The sequence below is a fragment of the Onychostruthus taczanowskii genome, unplaced genomic scaffold (genome assembly GCF_017590055.1).
Source record: "Onychostruthus taczanowskii isolate IOZ18803 unplaced genomic scaffold, ASM1759005v1 scaffold7, whole genome shotgun sequence".
NCBI lineage: Eukaryota > Metazoa > Chordata > Aves > Passeriformes > Passeridae > Onychostruthus > Onychostruthus taczanowskii.
In genome coordinates this window covers 8,278,020-8,300,136 of record NW_024504786.1, presented here as the reverse complement: position 1 = coordinate 8,300,136, position 22,117 = coordinate 8,278,020, and the positions used below count along the sequence as shown (strand labels likewise).

The 22,117-nt window shown below is 49.6% G+C and overlaps 1 protein-coding gene across 1 annotated transcript in view; it reads right to left on the bottom strand.

Moving 5' to 3' along the window:
- ZSWIM5 (zinc finger SWIM-type containing 5) overlaps nucleotides 1-15,551 on the bottom strand; it is a 96,150-nt gene extending 80,599 nt beyond the window's left edge. Inside the window, exon 1 of the mRNA XM_041421743.1 lies at nucleotides 15,116-15,551. Within this exon, the coding sequence (XP_041277677.1) occupies nucleotides 15,116-15,536 (421 nt within the window). The 5' untranslated portion in view covers nucleotides 15,537-15,551. The remainder of the gene's footprint in view (nucleotides 1-15,115) is intronic.
- Nucleotides 15,552-22,117: the final 6,566 nt, after the last annotated feature.

The window sequence follows — 22,117 nt, the reverse complement described above, 5'->3', positions numbered from 1 at the left end:
CTGGCAGGGAGGGCAGCACGAGCACATTCCCACATTTCATTGTAAATTCCTCAGGTGTCTTGACTTTTAAGAAATATTTCAATCTTGCCTCTCTTGTTCACACTGATCTTAGTCTCTAAAAAACAATTTTGTGATTTCCATACTGCTTTCTAGACAGCAGCGATCACACTGAAGAGGGGCACCCCTATAAGACCACCAGAAAAGGGCAGAAAAGCTGACCAATCAATATTTGCACTCCCTAGCCTCTTGATTTTTTGCAAGACACTCTGAAACCACAGTATGTATGCTTCCATGCCTTTGGAGAGCATCCTCCTTTCCGGGGGAGGTACCAGGAGAGCCAGCTGCAAGCCTGCAGCGCGCACCCTGCCCACAGCACTCTCCTCCCGTCTCGGCAGAAGGCAAATCGCATCCCCCACCCTGCCAAACCCCTTATCTGGGTCATGGCAGTGGCAGCCCCTCACCACAACCCCCATTTCTCCCTCAGCTCCTGCAGAGGCTCATTAGGGTGGAGAAAGGCTCCTGCGCATCATCTCTGCGGGCTTGCGGAGGGCTGATCCGCGACGGGTAATTCCCACTGCTTAATGACCTGAGACCGGCCCAGGCAGAGGTAAATGGGAAAGGGAATCTTCTCATTTGTTACCCATCCCCACATCCCGATAAAAAGAATGATTACACTTTTAAGTTTGAACAATTCCCTGCAGTTGTAGCCATGTCATATCTAGATTGTCTAATTTACATGCATATTCATAATCCCTGTGTATTTAATTAAATTCTTCAATCCCTGGAGTGTCTTTCCTAAACAATAGTAATTTATCTTGCACAGATAAGGGTGCCCTCGATTTATTCCACTCTGTAGCTAACAGCATTTCCTACTGATCAAGGCTAGGAAGCAAACTTAAACAGAAGGAATCTTTAAATATATTTAAATTGCAAGATTAGGCTTCTTCTCTTTCTTTCTTTCTCACCCCAAGTTACCCTTTTAAAGAATAAACACTTTCTCCTGAGCTCCAAGGAAAACCTTTCACCAAACCTTCTGACAGCAGGTTCCAAATACTGTAATGCTGCCCAAAACCCATGAGGCAAAGAGATCCCACAGGATCTACTGAGCATCAGCTCTTCCATCCAAAGTGGTCCATGGGACACCTGGATGAATCTTCCATAGCAGGCTACGAATTCCACTGCAACCCAAGCAAATAAGCCACACGTTAAAAAGTTGCAACCAGGAGTCTGAAGAGCTCTTCTTCTTTCCAGCAAATATTCCCACACTAGGGGCTATTCCTCAATGGATAACCTTGGGCATCTCAGAGAGGGCCAGACACCCACAGCAGACACCCGGAGATGAGGCAGCCCTTCAGAGAGCTGCAGCTGCCTCCAGACCGCTAACCCTGTTGAAGTATTAGCACTGGGAATTTAACTTGTCCTACAATTAGAGGAAGTGCTAAAATATTTAGCAAAGTCAAACCATCTAGAAGATCGTAATTAGAAAGGAAAAGAATAGAGACTGGTGCTACTGCACGGTTTTTTACTACACATTCCTCACAACCCGTTAAATCCACAGCTCTTAATAGCTTTGCTTCCCCTCCCAAACCTCAGCCTGCAGATCCAGGATGGCATCGAGGTGGGGTGAAGAAGTGCTGGTCTCTCCAAAAGCCTCTTTAGCCCCACCAGTGCTGCACCACTGCTGCCTCCCAAAGCAGTGCCAGCAGTCCCTGCCAGGGAGGGCCATCCTGACATCCACAGCAGGGATGCTATGCCCCAGGAGACTCAGGGATAATCCCAGTGCTCCAGGAGATGTGGGGCCAGGGCTGCTGTCACAAACCATCTCCTTCTGCATCCACATTGCAGCCGAGGGCCAGGGCAGCCCTTTGGCTGGAGAGACTGCTCACACCAGGGAGGCATCCCTCTGCTCCAGCCCTGCTTCTCTATCTCCTCCCCAAGCATCTGCTGCTGACCACTGCCAGACAGAGGGGAACCCGGCCATTCCATTCCCAACCAAGCCCTCGAAGCCTTTAGAGATGCTGTTACTATTTATGAAAATAGGGTCAGGATCCTGCTGTCACAGCTCCTTCCTGAGCTGCAGCGTCACCCGTGCTGTTGAGGCAGCTCTAGGAAAGCCCTCAGGAATGTGACCACTGGGACTCAATGACAGACAGGCTCCAAGCCCCAGCCACTAGCACAGCTCTGGAGTAAAATCAACCTCCCCCCACCTGGGTGTCCCTGTGCCCACCTCCCTGGGCAGCCTCATCCTCCAGTTTCACACACACTGCAGCCATCAGATCATCCTCCGAGCCACCCCACCCCTGTTTCACTGTGCCACCACACCACAGCCACGGCTGGACAACCGCAGCCCCGCACAGCCACGTCTGGCTGACACCACAGCCCCACCTTTCCAGTGAGGTGCTCCTCCCCTCATTGAACAACAGAAGAAACAATGGACGAGGAGGGCAGTGGTCTCCTTCAGCACTGGAACTGGAGCTGGCACTGTCCTGAAGAGGAAGGGGCTCAAGCTGCCCTGCCAGCACCTGGCTCCAGCAGAGCCCACGGGACAGCGAGGTGCGTTCCCCACCCCCAGTGCAGAGCCTGCCCACAAGACATCCTGCCATTGCCAAATCCTCTTCCCCAGGAATTCATAACTGGATTCAGACATTCCCAGCCTGTTACTTATTTCAATACTTTCAGCTCTCTGGAGTAAAGGGACATCCTGTCTTAAACCTGCTGAGCCTCACGCCAAAACGACATCTGCTTGGAAGGCAGCCCCTGTGGCTGACCCAGCCCTGGAGGGTTGCCTTCCCATCTCAGCAAGATCCCAAACATACCCTTGCACCCACAGCCAGCTCACAGCAGAGCCAGGAGCACAAAAAGTTGCTTAGGCAAACCACAGCTCCCATTCCCACTTCAGAAGCGTTGCAAGATTTTTAGGCCTTGGAAACATTTTCTTCCTACTCATGGCATTTTTAGGTTAATGGTTCATCAAACCTCAGTCCAGGAAACCTTGGTGTGGCCTACCTCTGTGTGGGTGTGGGAATGGGTCGGGGAAAAAACCCTCCTGGGTATCAGGCCTTCCCACAGTGTTTGCACCACAGGCTCTGGGCTGAGCTGGGAGCCATCAGAAACAAGCCAAAAACCAGGCAGGCAAGGGAAAACATCACCAGTGCCTCCTTCAGATACAGGGAAAGCATCATTCATCAATCCCCTTTAAGTCATCCTTCCACATCCCTCTTTTCTATAGGGAAAGTTGAGAAACTGAACCATGACTAGAAACAACTACCCATTCACCTTTATCCTGTCTAGTTTTACTAAGCTTATATGATTTTTCAGAGCCTAAGTCACAGCAAATTTTTATCATAACACAGACAGAAAGGTAACAGCAAAATTTCATTCTGCACCCTTTCCCAACAAGTACAGCAGCAGTTGTAAAACACCTCCAGTTCCCTTCTGCCTCTGAGATACCCCACAGGGAAGGCAGCCCACTGTGAGCCACTGGCAAATAACTTCCAGCTTAAGCAAGGCACAGCACATGGGAACCTTTCAAACCATGTCACTGCAATGAATTTTAGAGACAATGCTTGAGGACTGTGACTCAAAGTGGACAGTGATGCAGATGAAGATATTTGCTCTTTCCATATGCCCCCAACAACACGGTCAGGATGAAATCAGCAGCCTCAAACCATTGAATATACTCCTCAAGCTCAAAAAGCTGGCTGCTATCAAGCCCTCCTGAGGAGGGTTAGCCAAAGAATCTGAATGTTATGCAGTGGGATGGGTCCCTTGAAGGTAAAGCAGACTGAGTCAAGCTCAAGAGAAGGAGATGAAGAGAGCTCTGTGAAGAACAGGCAATGTACCTTTCCATGTCATCCAGGGGCTCAGGGAAAGAACAGGGCTAAGCTCCACTCTGCCCCATTTCAGAGAGCATAGCTTAAAACTACTCTAAAAACTCCACTGCTCATTCTTGGTCATCCTCACAAGCACTTGCTTTGTGCCTGTTTTTGGTGAGTAATATTTTCCACAGAGGTGGCAAGTGAGCAGAAGCAGCACACTAGAAGCCACCCAAGTTCACCATCATGCTTTCTCACACACTGGCTGCAGTTCTTCTCCATCAAAACTTGCCAGAGCTTTTGAGGTCTGACCTTGTCATGAGCCAAAGGGACAGAAGAGCACACTCCATTGTCCCACTCATCACCTTTCCTAGAAGGTATCTGCTTAAAACAGGCACTTCCCTCACCATCCATTTTCAAGTCTCCAGAAGTCATCTCCTAATACAATAGGAGACCAATCAAGGTGAAGTAACATGGCAGAAGCCACAAAAGGAGGCGACTGGGGACACCACAGGGACTGGAGCCTTCTGAGTGCACTAAAAGCATCTGTCAGTGATGCCAGCTAACCTCAAAGACAACCTAGTGAGACCATCGGTTTCTCAGTCCAAGTCTTTAGAGAGCTCAGCTGACCTCCAAAACTTCCCAACACACCATGACAACACTTCCAAGTGGAATTTACTGCCTGATTTTTCTACTTTCAGGCCAGTTGCTTCTTGTTTTAGTAAGTACCTCAAATATGGCAAGTCCATATCTTACAGATCAAATAAGGCAGGTTTAAAAGAGGGGAGGATCAATAAAGAAAAGATACTTCCCAACAGGAAAAAAAAAGAAGTAACTTTTGCCTCAAACATATCAGACACAAGGGACAAATTAAAAAGGGAAACCATAAAATGCTTGCCCAGCTCCTTTTTTTTATCCTTACATCTGCTGCTTTACAGTAAAGTTCCATCTACTGTGTATAATTAGATATATGTTCCATGATTCTACTCTATACAGATTTGAGACTTATCTACATTTTTTAACCCCAGAGAAGTTTTAATTGGGCCAAAAGCTGCAGTTAGAGCAGTGTCTCACTCAAAGTTCTAAGAGGTGCTGCTGCAATGTCAACAGATGAAAGTTTCAGCCCATGGTCTGCAGACTTGTGCAACGCAAGAGGAACACACAGCTTATTGCTGCCCACCTTAAGCTCCAGGAACATTTAAAGGCTACACAGCATCCCCTGACTACTCTCCAGATCCCACATTCAGGGCCACACTGAACTCAGGGCAAAGCCCAGTAGGTTCCTCAGAAAAGCCCAAGCTCATCCTGACTCAACTGCAAAACACAAACCAGCCTTTCTGTTGTTTGCTAGGAAAAGATGAAGCTTGGTTGGGTTTTCTTCATCAGTTAAAGGGTTATTTCCTTGGAGCTGGGAAACCAGAGAGATAGAAGGCCACCAATTCCAGTGTCAAAAATCCAGCAGGCCAAAGAGATACTGGTACCAACCTTAAGAATCTCCAGGAGCAGCAGGTCCAGGAGACGAAAATGACCCAGATACCCAAGAGCAAGACAATGCCATGAGTGGGAGAAAGGGCTAGGGAGACCGGGCAATGGGGATGCTATCAATTTGCAATCACTACCCCATGCTAATTGCTTCGGTATAAAGGAGATCTCAATCTCATGCCCCTCCACTTTGTAATTAAGCACATAAAAAGTGCACAAGGATGGAAGGAAACTGTCTCCACTTATAAGGGAAGGACTAAGCACCCCATGCTTTACTGGGGCAGGGAAAAGAGCACTGCTACTGAGAAACACCCAAATGTACATCCCATTCCACTTACGACCAATGCTGTGGGCACTCCTGGGAGAAGCTGATCTGCCAGCATCTCCACCAACCATGAGGAAAATCAAGGAGATAAGCAATGCTAGACATCCACCAGCCGAGCTAAGAGGATGAAGCATTTCTCTGGAAACAATCGGGTTCTCTAATAACAGGGCTGCAGCAGCGGCGTGAAAGGGAGGGAGGAGGAGCAGGCGGGGAGAAAGGGACTAGCTAGATATTTATCCCATCCTCATCTTTGTGTTATCAGTACCCCGGTATCAGCATTGTTCAAAATGGCTGCTTAGATGGTTGCCAGCAGCAACAACAGAATCGGTCCATCTGCTGGCATTCTCCTTAATCTATCTCAAACACTCGTCTTCTTTTTAAATGCACACAGGGGAAAGAAGGGGAAAAAAAAGTCTGCCTTGTACAAAGAAACAGAATCCTCCTATAACAGAGCCTTTTAACTAGATTTTATGCCACCCCTGTTTCCAGGACACACAGACAAAAGTTAATTTTCCGATAAAAGAACCAGTGTAAGGTGCTTTTTTGTTATGAGATCAGAAAGCAAATGGAATTTGAATTGTCTGCAGTGGCATGTATCTGACAAAGATTAATTTAAACAGATATTGTCTCTGAAACCAAAGTCCATTGAGCGGCTTCACAGCCTATCAACCATGCGAAAGCAGCTCCTTAGCAGCACTGCTGACTCCACCACTTTCTTTAAAAATGGCTTAACCTATTTCTTGTAAGATAAAAGGTCATATATAGTTCTATTTTACAAACCCATAATAGCTAAAGCCACACCAAGCGAGGACAATCGGGAGAAAATAATAACGGGGGGGGATTTCCTCCCCCTTCACAGACAGATGCCTGACACTTGCTGGGCATTTTTCAAAGCACGCCGGTAGCGAGCGGCTGCAGCACTGCTGAAATGTTTCGACACCCTCAGAATAGAATAAAAACCATGGGGCCTCTGCAGGGCGCCGGTGCAGGATGCAGGAGCCCACCCCAGGGTGGAGATGCTGCAGCAGGACAGCCCACCACCAACGGCACGGGATGCTTCCCTCACTGGGATATAAAGCCACAAGGCTGCGAGGACAAGAACAGGGGCTCCAGCTCCTTTGGTCACTGGGCCAAGCAGGCAGAGGCAGGCAGGAGGAAAGACCCTCTGCTCCCTGGGTGCTCACTCACCCCCCAGCCCCCCTCTGAACACTGGGGTATTATTTCTCCTTTTAATCACAAGAAACAGATCTGTGCATGCCATCAGCGGGCTGTGCGGATGGGGACAGCTGCTCAGACTTCAATGGGACACACACACACACAGAGGGGGAAAATGCTGCAGAAATCCAAATCCTGCAATTTCTTCCCTTTTTATTTCCAGTTTATACAGAGCACCTCAGGGAAAACGCTACCAGACAGTTTCAGAGCATTTGATATAGCAACGATCCAGCTTTGGGAAAAGAACGAAGGAGAAGCAAAATAAAAGATGACAGCCAAAAGCACTTTTAATATAGTTTCAGTACTTTCAAGAGAAAGCTTCTGTACACAGAGCAGCCAATGAACTGTTACCAAAATAAACACAACTGGCTTTAAAAAAAAAAATCAAAAATGTCTTTCTGATGATAAAGAAAATCAAAAGAGATGAGAATTAGTGAGTGAGACAGAAAATGCATTTATTTTTCATCCTCCAGATACACTTCTTTTAATTTGGCACCCAAAGCCATTGTAGTTCATTAATGGAAATTTTATTTATCTCAGGAACTATTTGTTGCTTTGCCACTCCTGTGACAGGGCACTCATCTTCATCAAGGCAACCACACAAGGCACAGCACGAATTATCTCCTGCCACCCTAGCCTTTAAACACCACACAGCACCAGTAACAAGGAATGCCTGTGACTGGTGTCCCAAAGCAGTCACCAACATGCTGGTGGTATCAGTCAAAGGACAGAGGCCAGGGCTACTGGTCAGCATCCAGAACAGGGGCACAGCCTGCCCTGACCTTGCCAAGGTCCCAGACACCCAGGCTGCGGGTTCCCACGGGGAATCCTCCCGCTCCAGCAGCTGCGGGGACACTGGCACCGTCTCCAGGTGCAAGGACAGCAGCCAGGCAGATACCACGCTGCATCCTGCTGAGCAAAGCTCAATAATGATTAGCAGCCCCGGTCAAACGAGCTGGGTGGCGAAGGTGCAGGCAGCTCATTACGGGCATCAGCGACAAGCAGGGCACGGCAAGGGGGACACAGACCCCCCTGACCCATTTTAACCCCCAGCAACAGCAGCAGGACATTTGCAGACAACAAGCTGGACCAATATATCCACATGCAACCCTTCCAAGCTGGCATCCCAGCAGATCTGCTTCCTAAGCACATTCATGTCTTTGTTTTTAATGAGAAAAAAAAAAAAGGAAAAGAGAAAAGAAAAATCCCTGGCAACACGCACCTACAATGCGACAAGTAAAAGCCCAGGGTTTTATTAATTTGTGCATTACTTTAAATGCACCATTTTACAAGGACTAACCCCAATCCTGCACAAAATCCTAAGCCGTAAGCTTGAGACAAAAAAGCAAATGCTCTTAAAACGCAGTGCTAGAAAATCCATTTTGAGAGAAGCGTGGTGGTGTTGTACACAGGTGAATCCTCAGCATTTAATAAAACACCCACCATACCAACCAAGTGGAATCTATTCATATTTAAACATCAGGATTAAAAGAAAAAAAAGCCTTTGAAAAATTGCATTTTATTTCTGGGACATTTTATTTTAAAACCATGAAGATGCTTTCCTACCCACATAACCCAATAAGGGGTTTTGAAGGACCTCTGTCTCTCTGTGAGATGTTATCAGGACCTTTCCCAACTCCTACTGCAAAAGCACAAAAGAGCCTGGGGGTCAAGCCCATATATCAAACCCTTGTGAATACAGGTAAAAATGAAATGGGCTCAGCACTTCTCTCCTGAGCATGGAGGACAGCATCCCCAGGGCCTTGGCAGCTCTGTGGGCAGACAGAGAGCTCCCCACCGCCATTCCACATCCTGGCTCCAGATGCTAGACTTGTCCTATTGCACTTATTAGCACAGCCAAGGTTTGGTGTCTTTCAGTTTTTGTTTTCATTGGAAAACAGATCAATTTCTATTGATGCTGATGCCAGACAAAGCGAAAGCTCAGCAGAGGCAGGAACCAGTTACCCAGAGAAGTCACTTTCCTCCTCTCCTCTCATCCCCAGAGGAGCAGGACTATGACAATGCCATGACACAACCTGTTCAGGACAGCACACATACAGTAGGACATACCACAAGTTCATTTTTAACACCTTCAAGATATTCCACACCACCATCTACTTGCAAAATGAAGTCACTGGCACCAGCCACAGATGGAGAGATTGACAGAGAAGCAGGTTCTACCATCACCTGACTCCTGCTGAGCAAAGCCAGGAGGCCATCCCAGTACCCACCTGTCCAGGTGTCTTCCACTGCCCCACTGGCAGAAACAAGCCCTGAAAAGCAAAGGATCCTTCCCCACCACCTCACCCAGGATGCTACACAAGTTTGGCTCCTCAGAGAATGGCCAGAAGAACAAAGCCAAAGCTTCACACTCCTGGGAGAAACAGCACAACACCCCCAGCTCCAGAAGAAAATTCACTCACTTCACGCACAAAGTGGCACCATCCAGCAACAAGCCTCTGCCTCACACTGAAAATCCACAAGCCTGGCCACCTTGAGAGGCTGAAGAGATGCTGCTGCTCCCCTATAAAACCATGGCCAGCTCCTCACCCACATGAGCTACTCCAGCCTCAAGAGCAGCAGAGGAAAACCCACATCACTACTAAACAAAAAGCTATACATGTCACCTAAATGCAAAACCCCTGAAAAATAAATGCAAGCACAAGGCTGGCCATGCTGTTCATCTGTGCTAACCCCAGAGGGGAGCAGGTCTCCCACTGGGAAAGGGGAGCAGGACATAATCCCAGAATCACCAAGGACTCCATCTCCCCCATGGACCAGGTCCTCCTCCAGGGAAAGGTTCCAGTACATGCCAAGAAAATACATAAGCCCATAAACTCTTCAATCCTAATACTACCAAGATTATTTTTTTAAAACCTTTTTCTTTTCAAAGAAAATTAAAAGCTGACACACCACAAGACAATTCACAGCTGAATGTGACTTTACAGAGCTATCAGATAGAGAAGCTCATTTAAGTTTTCCAAAAGTCCTATCTGAGGTTTGAGGGACTAATCATAAAACATCTAACATCAAAGCGAGCGTCAAATAACAGCAAAGCACATTCCCTCACACAAAGCTTCAAAAACAAAGCAAGCAGGCACATGTGGTTTATGTTATTGCAGTTTTAGCACAGTTAAATATTTCCTAAAATATTCACCCTAGATGTGAGCAAAATTAAAATCTGCTGTGAATGACACGCAACTTGGAAGCTGAAGACTAAGCTTTATAAAGCACAGGTGAGCTGAGAACAAACTCCTATTGCCAGCTCAAGCCAGAAACTAGGACTCATACTCTGAAAAATGTTCCAAACCTATTTATTCTTAAAACCAACACTAAATATTTTATTTCTTGTGCTTTATTTTTCAGGTCTCTGGCCTCTAAGTTAGTATCATTTAATTAACCACCTAGTTCAAAAGACATCCCCGCCTCAGAGGATCTGTTTATACTCTTTGAAAAAGACTCAAAAGCCAATAAATAAATCTGCTTAAAATAAAAGGTTAAAATTCCAGCTGTCATCCCAGCTCTCCCTTCACTACCAGCAAGAAACTCTGGTGGCTTTCATCATCTTCTTTTTTCAGTTTCTGTAATACAGTCCAGAACAGGCTCAAGAAACATCTCACCTATGAGGGAGCAGCAATAAACAGATCATAAGCTCTAATGCCTAATAATACTTTGTTTTAACTATATATGTTAAGAAAAAGATAATTAGAAACCTAAAGAGCTTAATGTATATTTAAAATGTACAAGAGTTTCCATCATGATAGGGCTAATGAACCTCTGCCAGCTCCTTTTATGTGGTTTAAAGTATTTTAATACATAGGGTAGGATCAAGTAATCTACCCATAAAGAAAAACAAAGTAAAAATTAATTAGCAAATTGGATACATGTTGTACAACAAGCATCCCACACAAAAACTAAAAGGATACAGAAAAATTAAACTCCCTTAGCAGCACTCAGACACAGGACAGCAGGATTTAACCTGAAAAAACCTTTCACATCCCATGGCGCTCCTTCCAAACCTGCTCCTGCCGGATACAGCTTTAAACCCAGACCCAGGAGGAGACCAATCTTTACACAAAACAAAAGCAACCACAATTCGCCCTAGAGAGCCCCATCAAAGTGTTTTCCCCAAAATAAACAGCTCTATAAAGCAACACACCACTGGATATAAATTTATACTCTGCTCCATACCACGTCACCAGGGCAGGAAACCAAACGCTTGCCTAAAAGTGAGCATTTTTAGGGGAGAAGAAAAAAAGAAGCTTAAAACCTAAAAATAGTTTGGAAAAAAAAGCTAGAAGTGGTTTCAACCACATTGGAACTTGTTGGTGTTTTTACCTCTGAAGCTACATTTCAACAGGCATCATTACAAACATAGACCAACACAAGCTAAAAACTGAAGTGTAATAAAAAGCCTCCAAATCTGAACTCCTCCAATTAAAATGCATTTACAGATATCATTTACAGGTATCAGGTCTTGCTTAACCTCTGCCCAGTCAGAAGGCTGTTGAAGCAAGGTTAAAAAAACCCCAGCTCCTACACGACCAACATAGATACCAGACTAGGAAACATGGGAAGGCACTCATGACTGACCTGCAAAGCATCAGATAAAATATCCAGAATTAATTGCAGGTTTGAAAGAAACAGGCTCCCTCCAAGTGTTTACAAAGCCAGAGCATTTTAGAGCCCTGCTTCATTGTTATTCTAACAGCAAAAGTAAATTCTGCCTATGTACTTATGGCTGGACCGCATACCTTCCCATCGGGGCACAAAGGCTTATCTGTGGGTAAGGAGCACATACCGTGTAGGTTCCTAAGCGGCTGGTTACAATCCAAAGAACAACACAAAGCTCGATGCTTCCTCTCCTAAGTCATTGTAAAACCAATGAAAAAGCACAATTCCCCCTTAAAACTACCCAGGACATTTGCCCACCCATCAGCATCCCAAACCACTCGAGGGTAAACCATATTATACCATACTGGGGAGCACAGGCGAGAAACATGAATTTGTTCTGCCAGATCACAGCTTACTGTCAAAATCCACCAAAGGTCTTTTCTCTCTCCAAAAACCCAAGAGATAATAGTGTAAAAACTTTTGTTCATAAATATTTATGCAAGTGAACTTGTTAAAAATTAACTGCTGTCGTTAAAGGTTTTGTATCCTTTAGGATTCCCGGCATGCAGCGCAGTTGCATGCTTTATATTAAGCCTGGCATTTCTGCATTCCTTTCCTGCATGCTTTTGTCATTTGTCTAAAAATTAAAAGAAAAAAAACCCACACACCACACACACACAAAGACGGGATCTGTACACATAATAATAAAGCAGTTTTTAAGAAGACAAAGATGCCTGTGTTCAACATCCAAGATCTTTCTTTGAGCCGGGGAAAAAAAAAATCAATTTAATGACTCCAGTGAGATCAGGGTTTAAGCCTCGTTTAAGTTTTACTAAGCATGAAGGAATTATTGGTTGATAATGAGGCATATATATTTTTTTCAGACCTGCCAGCTTTATAAGCATGCAGAAGCCAGAGCCTGAAGCACTTTGTGCCCATAAGAACAACCCTCACCCCTCCACACCATCCTCCATTGCCAGAAGGTCATTCCTCCTGGATTTTGTCTGTCAATTTTTCAAAAGGATTTTTCCAACCACACAGAGAAGGAATTTCACATCTGTACTGTCCCTATTTTTTTCACAGGTCTGAGTCAGAAACACAACTGTATAAACATCTGATCTTTATTAAGAGAGAATCTCAACTGTGCAAACCTCAGGTCATGGCACCGGGAGCCGGTGGTGTCCGTTAAAGGGATCCTTAGAGGGGAACAGTAGTTTTGATTTACTGTTGGAGAGCATCAAGGAAGCCAGAGTTGGAGTTTTTATTTTTTCCCAAGACATAATGGTTCCCAAGTTCCTATCTTAATTGCAAACACACACAGCCACAAAATGTTTGTGTCTCTGGTGGCTGGAGCTCTTCCACCTCACCTTCCAGAGGCATCCACACGATGGATGTGGAAAGTTGGCAGAGGACATCTCAGCCTTGCCTCCTGTCTATAAACACACAGCCCTTCACAGCCTTTTGTTTGATGTAAATTTTCCTCCTCCAGCTCAGGGCTGCAAGGCTGTGACGTGGCTGCTCCTGGGACAAAAACAGAGGTGTCTGACCCCACGTCACCCACCCACTGCCATGTGAAGAGGAGCCACACTACAGACAAGACCCAAATCTTCCCCCCGCCAGCTCCAAAGGCAAATTCCCATGGCGAGCATCCCGCACGCCCCTTTGGGGCTGTGGAAACAGGAGATAAATCACCCACCGACTGCGGCGAGCGCTTCCAGAACGTGCTGCTTCATCTGAAAAGCTGACGGCTCGGAGGACAATGAGCGCGAGCTCTGGTTTCAAAGCTGGGGAGACGGTTTACACTTGTCAGGGGGGACATGAAACACCAGAGCCAGGACCATCCTGTCCCTTCTCTGGCTCGCCCAGAGCAGCAGCAGGAAGTGCAGGGAGACGGATGCTGGATACCAGCACTGGACATCACTTTGGGATGGGACTGCTCTGCTTCGTGTCCTGCATGCACCTGACCCAGGGCTCAGCCAGATCCTTCACAGAATTGGATAAAAGCTCATCAAAGCTATGTTCCAAAGACAAATAAATTTAAAAACTGATTTTAAAAGAAAATTCCTTTGTACTGAATCAGTCCTGGGTTTAGGCAACAGTCACCTCCGTCTCCCACTCCCACACCAGCTCACTGCATCCACACCTTGGTGGGCAGGTCATTAAAACATCACCCTCAGCAAGCTATTATCTTCCCTCCCCCCAGTTTTAAACTTCCTGAAGAGCTACTCCTCTCCTTCTAAAAAAATAATTTGGTTTTGAGTTTCACAGTATTTTAAACAGAATAATTAATCATCTTAACACAGCCCTTACAAAATATTAATTCACGCCAAAAAAAAGGCTATAATCATATCCTCAGAGAAAAACCTTTTGTGCTTCAGGAATTTTCACTGCATGTCCTCAGAGGTGGGAGGAGAATTCTTCTGCTGCCTCCTATTCTCACATCTCAAATGGAAAATGTTTTGATAATGCTCTTCTGAATGTAAACTGTACCAAATGGGATTTTTATTATTTTTTTAAGCAGCTTTTTTTTTTTCCCCAAAAGGAAGAATGGCTCTTTAAATAAACAGAGCTAACTACCCATTCCTTACAACAAAAACCACCCTCCCTTCACTCATTCACGCCATACCCTGGCACAAAATGAATTTACATTTCGCATTTGCAAAACAAATTCTCGCCTAATGTCATTTTAATGGGAACGCGCATTTCAATCCCTTCCAATAACAACGAGGAGCGGCTTATTCTATGTAAAACACCCCAATTTGTTTCTCTTTAAATATATGCGGATTTCAGATGGGGACAGGGGCTAGAAGGACGGGGGAAGAGGAACATTTCCTCTCCGGCAATCCCCCTCCGCCAGCGCACACAAAAGCCACCTGCCCATGGAGAGAAAACACGATGCCATTATTCCCATCGTCATTCCCACGGCCCCTTCGACACCGAGCGAGCGTGAGAAGGCCGTGCGCATCCGTCCCCGACACGCGCACCACGCCAGGTCACCGGTGGCACCCGCGGGTCCGCCCAACCTGTCACCCCCCACCGCTCCCCCCGAGCCGGCCCCGCTGGACGTGCCCGTGCAGGGGCTGCGAAGAGGAAAGCGGGGGCTTTGCCACCCCTAGAGATGTTCCAAGCAGGGAAAGCCCCCGATGGAGAGGACAAAGAAGAACGCTCGGAGCTGTTGGAGAGATGCATTATGTTTATAAGCCCATCTCGCGGTGGAAAGGACAGGACCCCCGTGGGAGCGCGGGTGGGGGTGCTCAGGCGTGAGAGGGACAGCGGCTGCGGGGTCGGGGAGGGCAGCAAGGCTGCGTGCCCTCCATACAACCCCCCGACGGGCACTTTGCGGGGGAGGGGGGGCGAAGAGGGCTGGTCTTTATTTTCCCCCTCGGACTGGACGGACGGCGTTCAAGCGGCGGGCAGCTGCCAGTGACCCCCGGGCAGACGCAGCCCCCGAGGAGGGGGGAGGTCACCCTCGCCCTCCCACCCCCTCAAACCCCAAACCGGCATCTTCCCGAAGGAGCGCACGGCAGTCCCTGCCCCCGGGGCAGGATTTTCCTGTCAAACCACAACCGCGCCAGACAAAAGGCTTTAAGTGCAGGAGGGGATGGGGAGGAGGGGACGGGAACGGACACAGACGAGCCCCCGGGGGCCCCGTCCCGGCACTCACCGACTTGCAGCACGTTGTCCACCGCGCCGGTCTCCAGCAGGCGGATGCCGCGGCGGAAGGGCAGCCCCTCGCCCTGCGGCGCGGCGGGGGCGGCGGGCGGCGGGGGGCCGGGCTGGAAGCTGGAGTACATGCAGATCTGCCGTTCGCTGCGGGGGAAGCTCCAGTAGACGATGCGGCGCTGGACGGGCTCGGGGATGCGCTGGAAGCGGCCCTCCACCCGCTCGAAGGCCCAGCTCCCCGCCACCCGCTTGGCCGCCGCGTCCAGCAGCGACTCGGGCTGCAGCAGGCTGGCTCCGGGACGGGGGTGCACGGCCCCGGTGCCCCCCGCCGGGCAGGCCCGGGAGCACAAGCGCTTGGGGCCCGGGGCGCCGGCGGGCAGCGGCGGGCGGAGCAGCTCCTCTCCCTCTCCTCCCTCCGCCATGGCTGCGACCGACTGAGCCGGGCGAGGGGAGGAGAGACGCCGAGGAGGAGGAGGAGAGGGCGGGGACCGGGGGGGTGGTCCCGCCGGCCGGGAGCCGGCCCCGCCGGGGCGGGACGCTCCGCAGCCCCCCGCCCGCCCCCGCGCCCGTCGGGGCACCGCCGCCTGTGGCACCTGCCCGGCTGCCGCATGGGTGCTGAGGGCATGGCCCTGGGCACCGCCCGGTGTCCTCCTGGCCGTGTCCCGAGGCGGGAGGGGGACGCGCCAGGGACGCTGTGTCCCCCGTGCTCGGAAAGGAAAGACCCGCGGCTGCGGGTCCCCGCGGCGCTGGTGGGTGAGGGGCTGGCGCAGCCATCCGAGCGCCAGGAGCCTGCGCTGAGCCAGCGGGACAAAGGGGCACGGCGGCGCTGGAGTGGCAGCGCTCCCGCGGGGGTGTCGGCGGGATCGGCAGCGCTCCTGCTGCGTGCCCGGTTCAGGAGCCCAGTCTGACCCACACATCAACGTCCAGCTCACCCGTAATTCACCTACGTCTTTACATCGAGTAGCAGAGCAGAGAGCAGTGCCATGCCCTTCCATGGGCATCAGGGTTTGCTTTTTGTTTTAAAGCCCGGTAGGGATGATGTTCGTCCCATGCATCATAACAGGGTCCTCGGGCACAGGAAATGCCAGGTCCTTTAGTACCCACGGCCTTTGGGGGAGGAGATGAAAAACAGGTACTGCTGGCTTCCAGGAGCTCTCTTGTGCTCTCAGGTGGGATTACATTAAAGGGACATATGAATATATTCAGCACATACTGCCTGAGTTGGCATTCCAAAATCCAGGGAGCTGACTCCTCACCAGCCTCTGCTTTCAGCCAAGGGTGATTGCTGGGACCAGCACAGCGTGGGGCTGATGGGGGGAGGGCTGTGGCAACTGAAATCCACTTCTCTGGGCCTCTACACCCTTACACATCGCTTTGCTGCTGTGTCCAGCAGGACACCATTCCAAGATTTTTCCCAGAAATACATTCCTGGTTTTGTGCCCTGTCTAAATTTAAGTGACAAACCTCTGAGGAAGAGCAGAGCTCACAGGTCTCTGAGTTCAGTTTTCTTGCTATTATTCTCAGTGCTTTGAGAATCCAAGACCAATTCCTTCCTATCTGCAGTTCAGTCACATCTAAACCATTACCGGTTACTCCCTTGTTGCAGAGATCTCCTATTTATTCTTACTGACAGAGCAAGAGTACATTTCCTGGAATAACAGGGCGATGCAATTAGGGAACAGGAAATAATTATGCGCCTTTGCTCTGCCACAAGATACCTCCAAGCCCAAGGTCTCCTCTGCAGGACACGGAGGGAAGGAATCAGGTCTCAGGCAGGTGGTGAGAGCAGGCAGAGCTACTGCAATGAGAGATCTCCATTTTAGAGAGTAAGCCACAAGCTAATCGATGAAGGTCAGGAAGAGGTTTTCCTTGAAGGCTGAGGTGTTCCTTGCTGCTGTTGGTCTTGTTCAAAGTAATGAGTGCTAGCAGTGGCAGGGACTGGCCTGGGGCAGCAGCTGCACACAGATTTGTTCATACACAGATTCTCCCCAGGAATCACATCCCCATTTCTTTAACCCTGAAGGCCACTTTGCTCTCTTTAAAAATTTGTTGCAACAGGAAGCACTTGCCACAGAAGCACGGCATTTTGTCCATCACCTCTGCTCACTTTTGCGATGACAGGTCCTGGGGTGACAAAGAAGGGCTTTGTTCACCTCTGCCCCTCCCTGGCTTCACAGAGGAACCTCACAGGGTCCTCACCCTCACAGGGTCCTCACCCAAAGCACCCTCCCGGCCCATGGTGGAGCACACCTTCCTGGCAGAGAAGAGTCCAGCAATCTCAAGCTTTTCCAAAGCTGTGGGCTCTGGTGTCACGGAATTTCTGCTGGCACCTGTGTCTCCCTGCAGCTGCCAGGGCTGCTCAGGCAGAGGGTGAGACTGCATGAGAGCTGGGACACAGCACCCCAGCTTGTCTGGTCCCTCAGTCGCTGCAGAGCTCACCTAGTGACAACCTTGAGTGTCCTTACTTACGTCGTCCCCAGACAGTGCCAATAAAGAGGAGTTTAGACTTCAGACCAAGCAGGGATGTTATTCATTACCAGTAAGCTGACTTTTCATTGCATAAAACATATAATCCAGACTCAAATCAAAGCAAGGTTGGTGCAGTGGCTGGCCAGCCTGTCTCTGGGGGCTTAGCATGTTATTTCAAAGAAAAACCAATCTATTTTTCCTCTCTCTCTTCATTCTGAACATTTGTTGCTCCCCATTCCTCCCCATATTTCCCTGTGCCTTTCATCACTGCCTTGAATTTTGCAAGGGGGGGAGCTCTCCTCCTCCCAGGGAACGTGGACAGACCTCTTCTCCCTGGGGAAGGATGCAAAATGTCAGCCTCCAGCCCAGCCCCTGATGCTGCTCATTCAGAGCCTGGAACCAGGTACATCAATAATTCACTGCACGCTTTCCTGAGCCCAGCCATTTGCTGAGCCACTGGCAGCCCTGGTTCCCCTCCTGCTTTCAGGACTGTTTAGTCAGGGTCTGCCTGTGCTGCAACCCACCAACTCCAGCCCTTCTGGCCTCATCACTGGTGTTATCCATCAAGTGCTGATTTCTCCTGCTGGCTCCAGGAAGTATTTTATTTTGAGTCCCTGGCTAGAAAATTGACTGACCAAGGGGCTGGAGCCCCGGGGGCTCTAGACCACAGTCAGGCAGCAATGCAATGCAATATCCTTGAAATTCTTTGGGTGCCAGCTCAATCAGAAGTCCAGCTTTAAGGTGGAGATGCTGTGGAGTAAGAAAACTGCTTTCATCTTCCTAGAAACTAAATTCAATGACTATAAAAAGGAGAAAGGACAGGGGTGCTGATGAGATGCCTCTGTGGGCTTCCTGGCAGCTGTGCAGCTTGTTTTATGGCAGTCAAGGTAAGTGATGGCTGGTGCCACATCTCAGCCCAAGGGGATGCCACCTCCTTGGCTGCTCCCACCTGCACACCTTTATGTAGCTGCTCTCCTCTCTCTCCATCATGCCCAAACTCCATCCTCAGCAGAAGGACTGCCTTTCTCTGGGCATCCTCCCCTCTCCTGGATGCTCCCATGCTGCTTTGACATTGCTTTGACTCCCAACAGTCAATGTTGTGCCCTCACTAACACGAGTGACACTGTGGAGCCTTTAGAGATGACAGCAGAGCTTTGCAAGGCCCAGGGAGCACCAGGGAAGTCCTGTGGTGACAGATGAAGACACACAAGGGCAGAATAAGCTTTATGACCAATTAATGATGGGAAAGGAACAGGATAGTAAAGTGCAGGCAGACACCAAGCTCCTGCTCCAGCCATCCAGAGGATTTGCTGCTCCGAAGCAGCCAAGGACAGGTTTCTCAGCAGCCAAACTCCCTGCTACAGCCTCCATTGTACAGTACTCACTGGAAGTGTGGCTGTTTCTGCCTTTTCTATGTTGCTGATGCTGTTCAGAGCAGAGGCAGAAGGGAAAGGACACAGGGAATAACTGCAGCTCCCCTGCCTTAATGCACTTGGGAGCAGAGGAGTCTACTGGCCAGGACAGTTATTCCTTAGCACCCCCGTAGATCCAATGTCCAGGACGAGACAGAGAGCACTGTCTTATGAAATATTTGGCCTTACAAGCAAGACGAGGGACACCTTGCTTTGGTTGCCCATGGAGTTTAGCACCATTTTTAGATTTTCCAGTGCCTAGTAAGGTCTCCAACAAAGCACAGACTGGAGTTGGAGCTTTTTGCTGTCAAACTGTTCAAATCCCCTGTGGATTCTCCACTGATTCATTAGCGCTGAGTTATTGCTGTGCTCCTCTTCCAGCAGGGACTCTAATAAAGTGGCTTTTTGCTAGCCAGCCAGTTATTTTATGAAACTTTCCAGAACTGACAAGCTCAAAGACCTCCTTCAGGTGTGACTGCAATTGTCTGTGTACTCAAAAGAGAAATGCAAGGACTGAAAGTGCCATCTCCCCTCTCCAAGCGCAGGCTGAATTCCAAGATCAGGTGTGGGATGGCTGTTCTAACCCTCATGTCAATCCAGGAACAGCTCTACTTGCCTGTGTGTCTCTGGGGTTGCTCAGGCTGGGATGATGCAGACCCAGACACCCCCTTGTACCTAGACAGAGATTTCTGGTTGTCAGAAGCTGTTGCTCCCTTTCCCTACACATGACATTACATCTCTGGCTTGCCAGGGCTGCTTTCCCCCAGCCCCTGTAAGATTAGCAATGTGCTGAGCCTCTGTCTTGCCACGGAGATTTCAGCACCCTTCCAGCAAACGCATTTGCTGTGCAGACAGCAATTAAGCACAGAGGAGATGCTGGGCGAAGACCCTTGGCTCCCAGGAGGAACAGCCACCTCTCCAGCACAGAGCCTAAAAGCGCAGACTGCTCCAGAAAGTTACTCAGTCCCACACTGGAGAGATGTCCACCCCAGCCAGGCTGGCTGTCTCAGGGCTGAGCTCAGCAGAAAACAACCTTCCTGGGCCACCACCTCCCCCTTTCAGCCACTGAAGTTCCTACCCCTGAATTTGGGACGCTAAAATAAATTTGTTTTTTCAGGCTACAAGAGTATGAATAAATGATGGCAAAGTAAGGGGTAAACAATGCTTCTGTTAGCCTTTAGTATGGGGTCTGTCCTGGCTTTGGAACACGAGTGGATCACAGGGTCCAGCTGGATGGGAAGTTGGAGCCAGGCATTTTGGCAGCTCTACCAAGCTGTGGCTCTTCAGCTGCAGTGAGGGCCTTCACTGTCACATCTGCCATCATCCCAGGCTGCTGTCAGCAGTGGGATTTGGGAAGCCAGTCTCACAGTCAACCTGTTTCCAGGAGAGCCGTGTGGAGAGACACACAGCAAATCACCCCTCACACAGCAGAAAAGGATTATCTTGCTGTCTGCTTTCCTGGCAGGAGAGCAGGAGGGAGCCTGAATCTTAGCAAAGCTCCTACAAACACAAGGAGCAGGGCAAGATCCAGTCTCAGCCCTGGGCACCTGCCTGCAAATCCATGCATGAGCTGGCCTGGTGAGATGTCTCTCCCAGAGTGTGGGTTGGGCTTTTTCTGCTCACACTGGGCTCTTTCAACCCCCTGATCTAAGCTGTAAATAACAGAACCAGACTGTGCTGGGCGGACAAAGACAGGAGGTGATGCCACAGAAAGCTATGCAGGGGTGACAGCCTTAGTATCCCATGGGGCTGGGGCTCCAGCTCTGCCTCCTCCAAATCACTCTGGACCCACCAGGAGGGAGAGAAAGAGCTGGGATTAGTCTCTTGTAGGTCATCAAATGGCCATGGAGTGGTTTGAACACCTTTGGAGGAAGGAGAGAGGTTATAGGAAGAAACAACAGGAGAGGCAAACCTGTTGTATGCAGCTTTGCTCCAAAGTCAGAGAGGCACCTCCACCCTCTGTCCCTGGGGGCTGCTTTGGGATGACTCTGCTCTCCCTCTGCCAGCAGACAGAAGATGGGGCATACCAAGCAACTGGGCTTTGAAAACACAGGGATTGGACTCTGCCCTGCCCAACCTGGTCCCATGGTTGTTGCTGAAGAGAGAGATGGGAATGAATGTGGGCAAAATCTGACTCATTTCTGCAGCCCCTGCATCACTTCCATCAACCCCCCTGCAGTGGTGGCCACGCAGGGACCATGAGTCCCTGCTGCTGGCTCATCCCTGCTGCTGTTTCTCTGCTCTGTCCCATCTCCTTGGGCAACGCTACACCAAAATGAATCTGGGCCTCTTCACCAGGGTCATCAGCAAGCTGGCCAAAGCCACGGATGACCTCTCCAGGTCTCATTCCCCAGCTCCTAACCCACAATGGAGATAGATGGCTGCCACCCCCAGGCAGCAGCCACCCTGACCCCAGAGAAGCCAGAGGGGCCCGGCTGGGCTGGACTTGGGGGACAAAAATGCAGCCGCTTGCATTTATTTTGCCTAACAACAGTGATCCCTCTGTATATTTTCATTCTGTTTTCCTAGGCTCAGCTGCCTCCTCAATGAAATGTTTCCAAAGCAGCCTGGCTTGGCAGCACGCCAGCCCCGGCTGCCAGATGAATGGGCGGAGGAGGAGGGACCCATTCCTCTTCTTGACACAGCATCGCTGCACAAGAGGCCTCTGTTGACATTAGGACTGGCTGTTCCTCCTTTCGCGAGAGGATCTGCCCGGCCCTCGGCAGGAACAGCACACAGGGCCAAGGCTTCATGTGACATGAAACTGACATCTGTCCTCCTCCAGGGTGGTGGCACAGCCATGGGTACCAGGGTACCAGGACTGCTAGAACCTGAAGTCAGCCCTTGTTCCTGGCCCTTGACCCCCCAGCTGAGCCAGCCCCCCAACAGGTGAGGATTCCTTGGAGCCCTCTGACTCTACTTACACCATCACTCTCCAAGACATTGGTGATGTAAAGAGCCTGTTTCCTCCCCCAAAACCCTTTCCACCCCACCCAGAGCAAAGCTCTCCCTCAGCATCACAGGAGTACAGACCTGACAGGATTTGCAGAGCTCCAGGTTTCTGGCATCTTTCAGGGGTGAATCCTGTCAGAGGGGCCCCAAGCATGGCACTCCAAACCCTT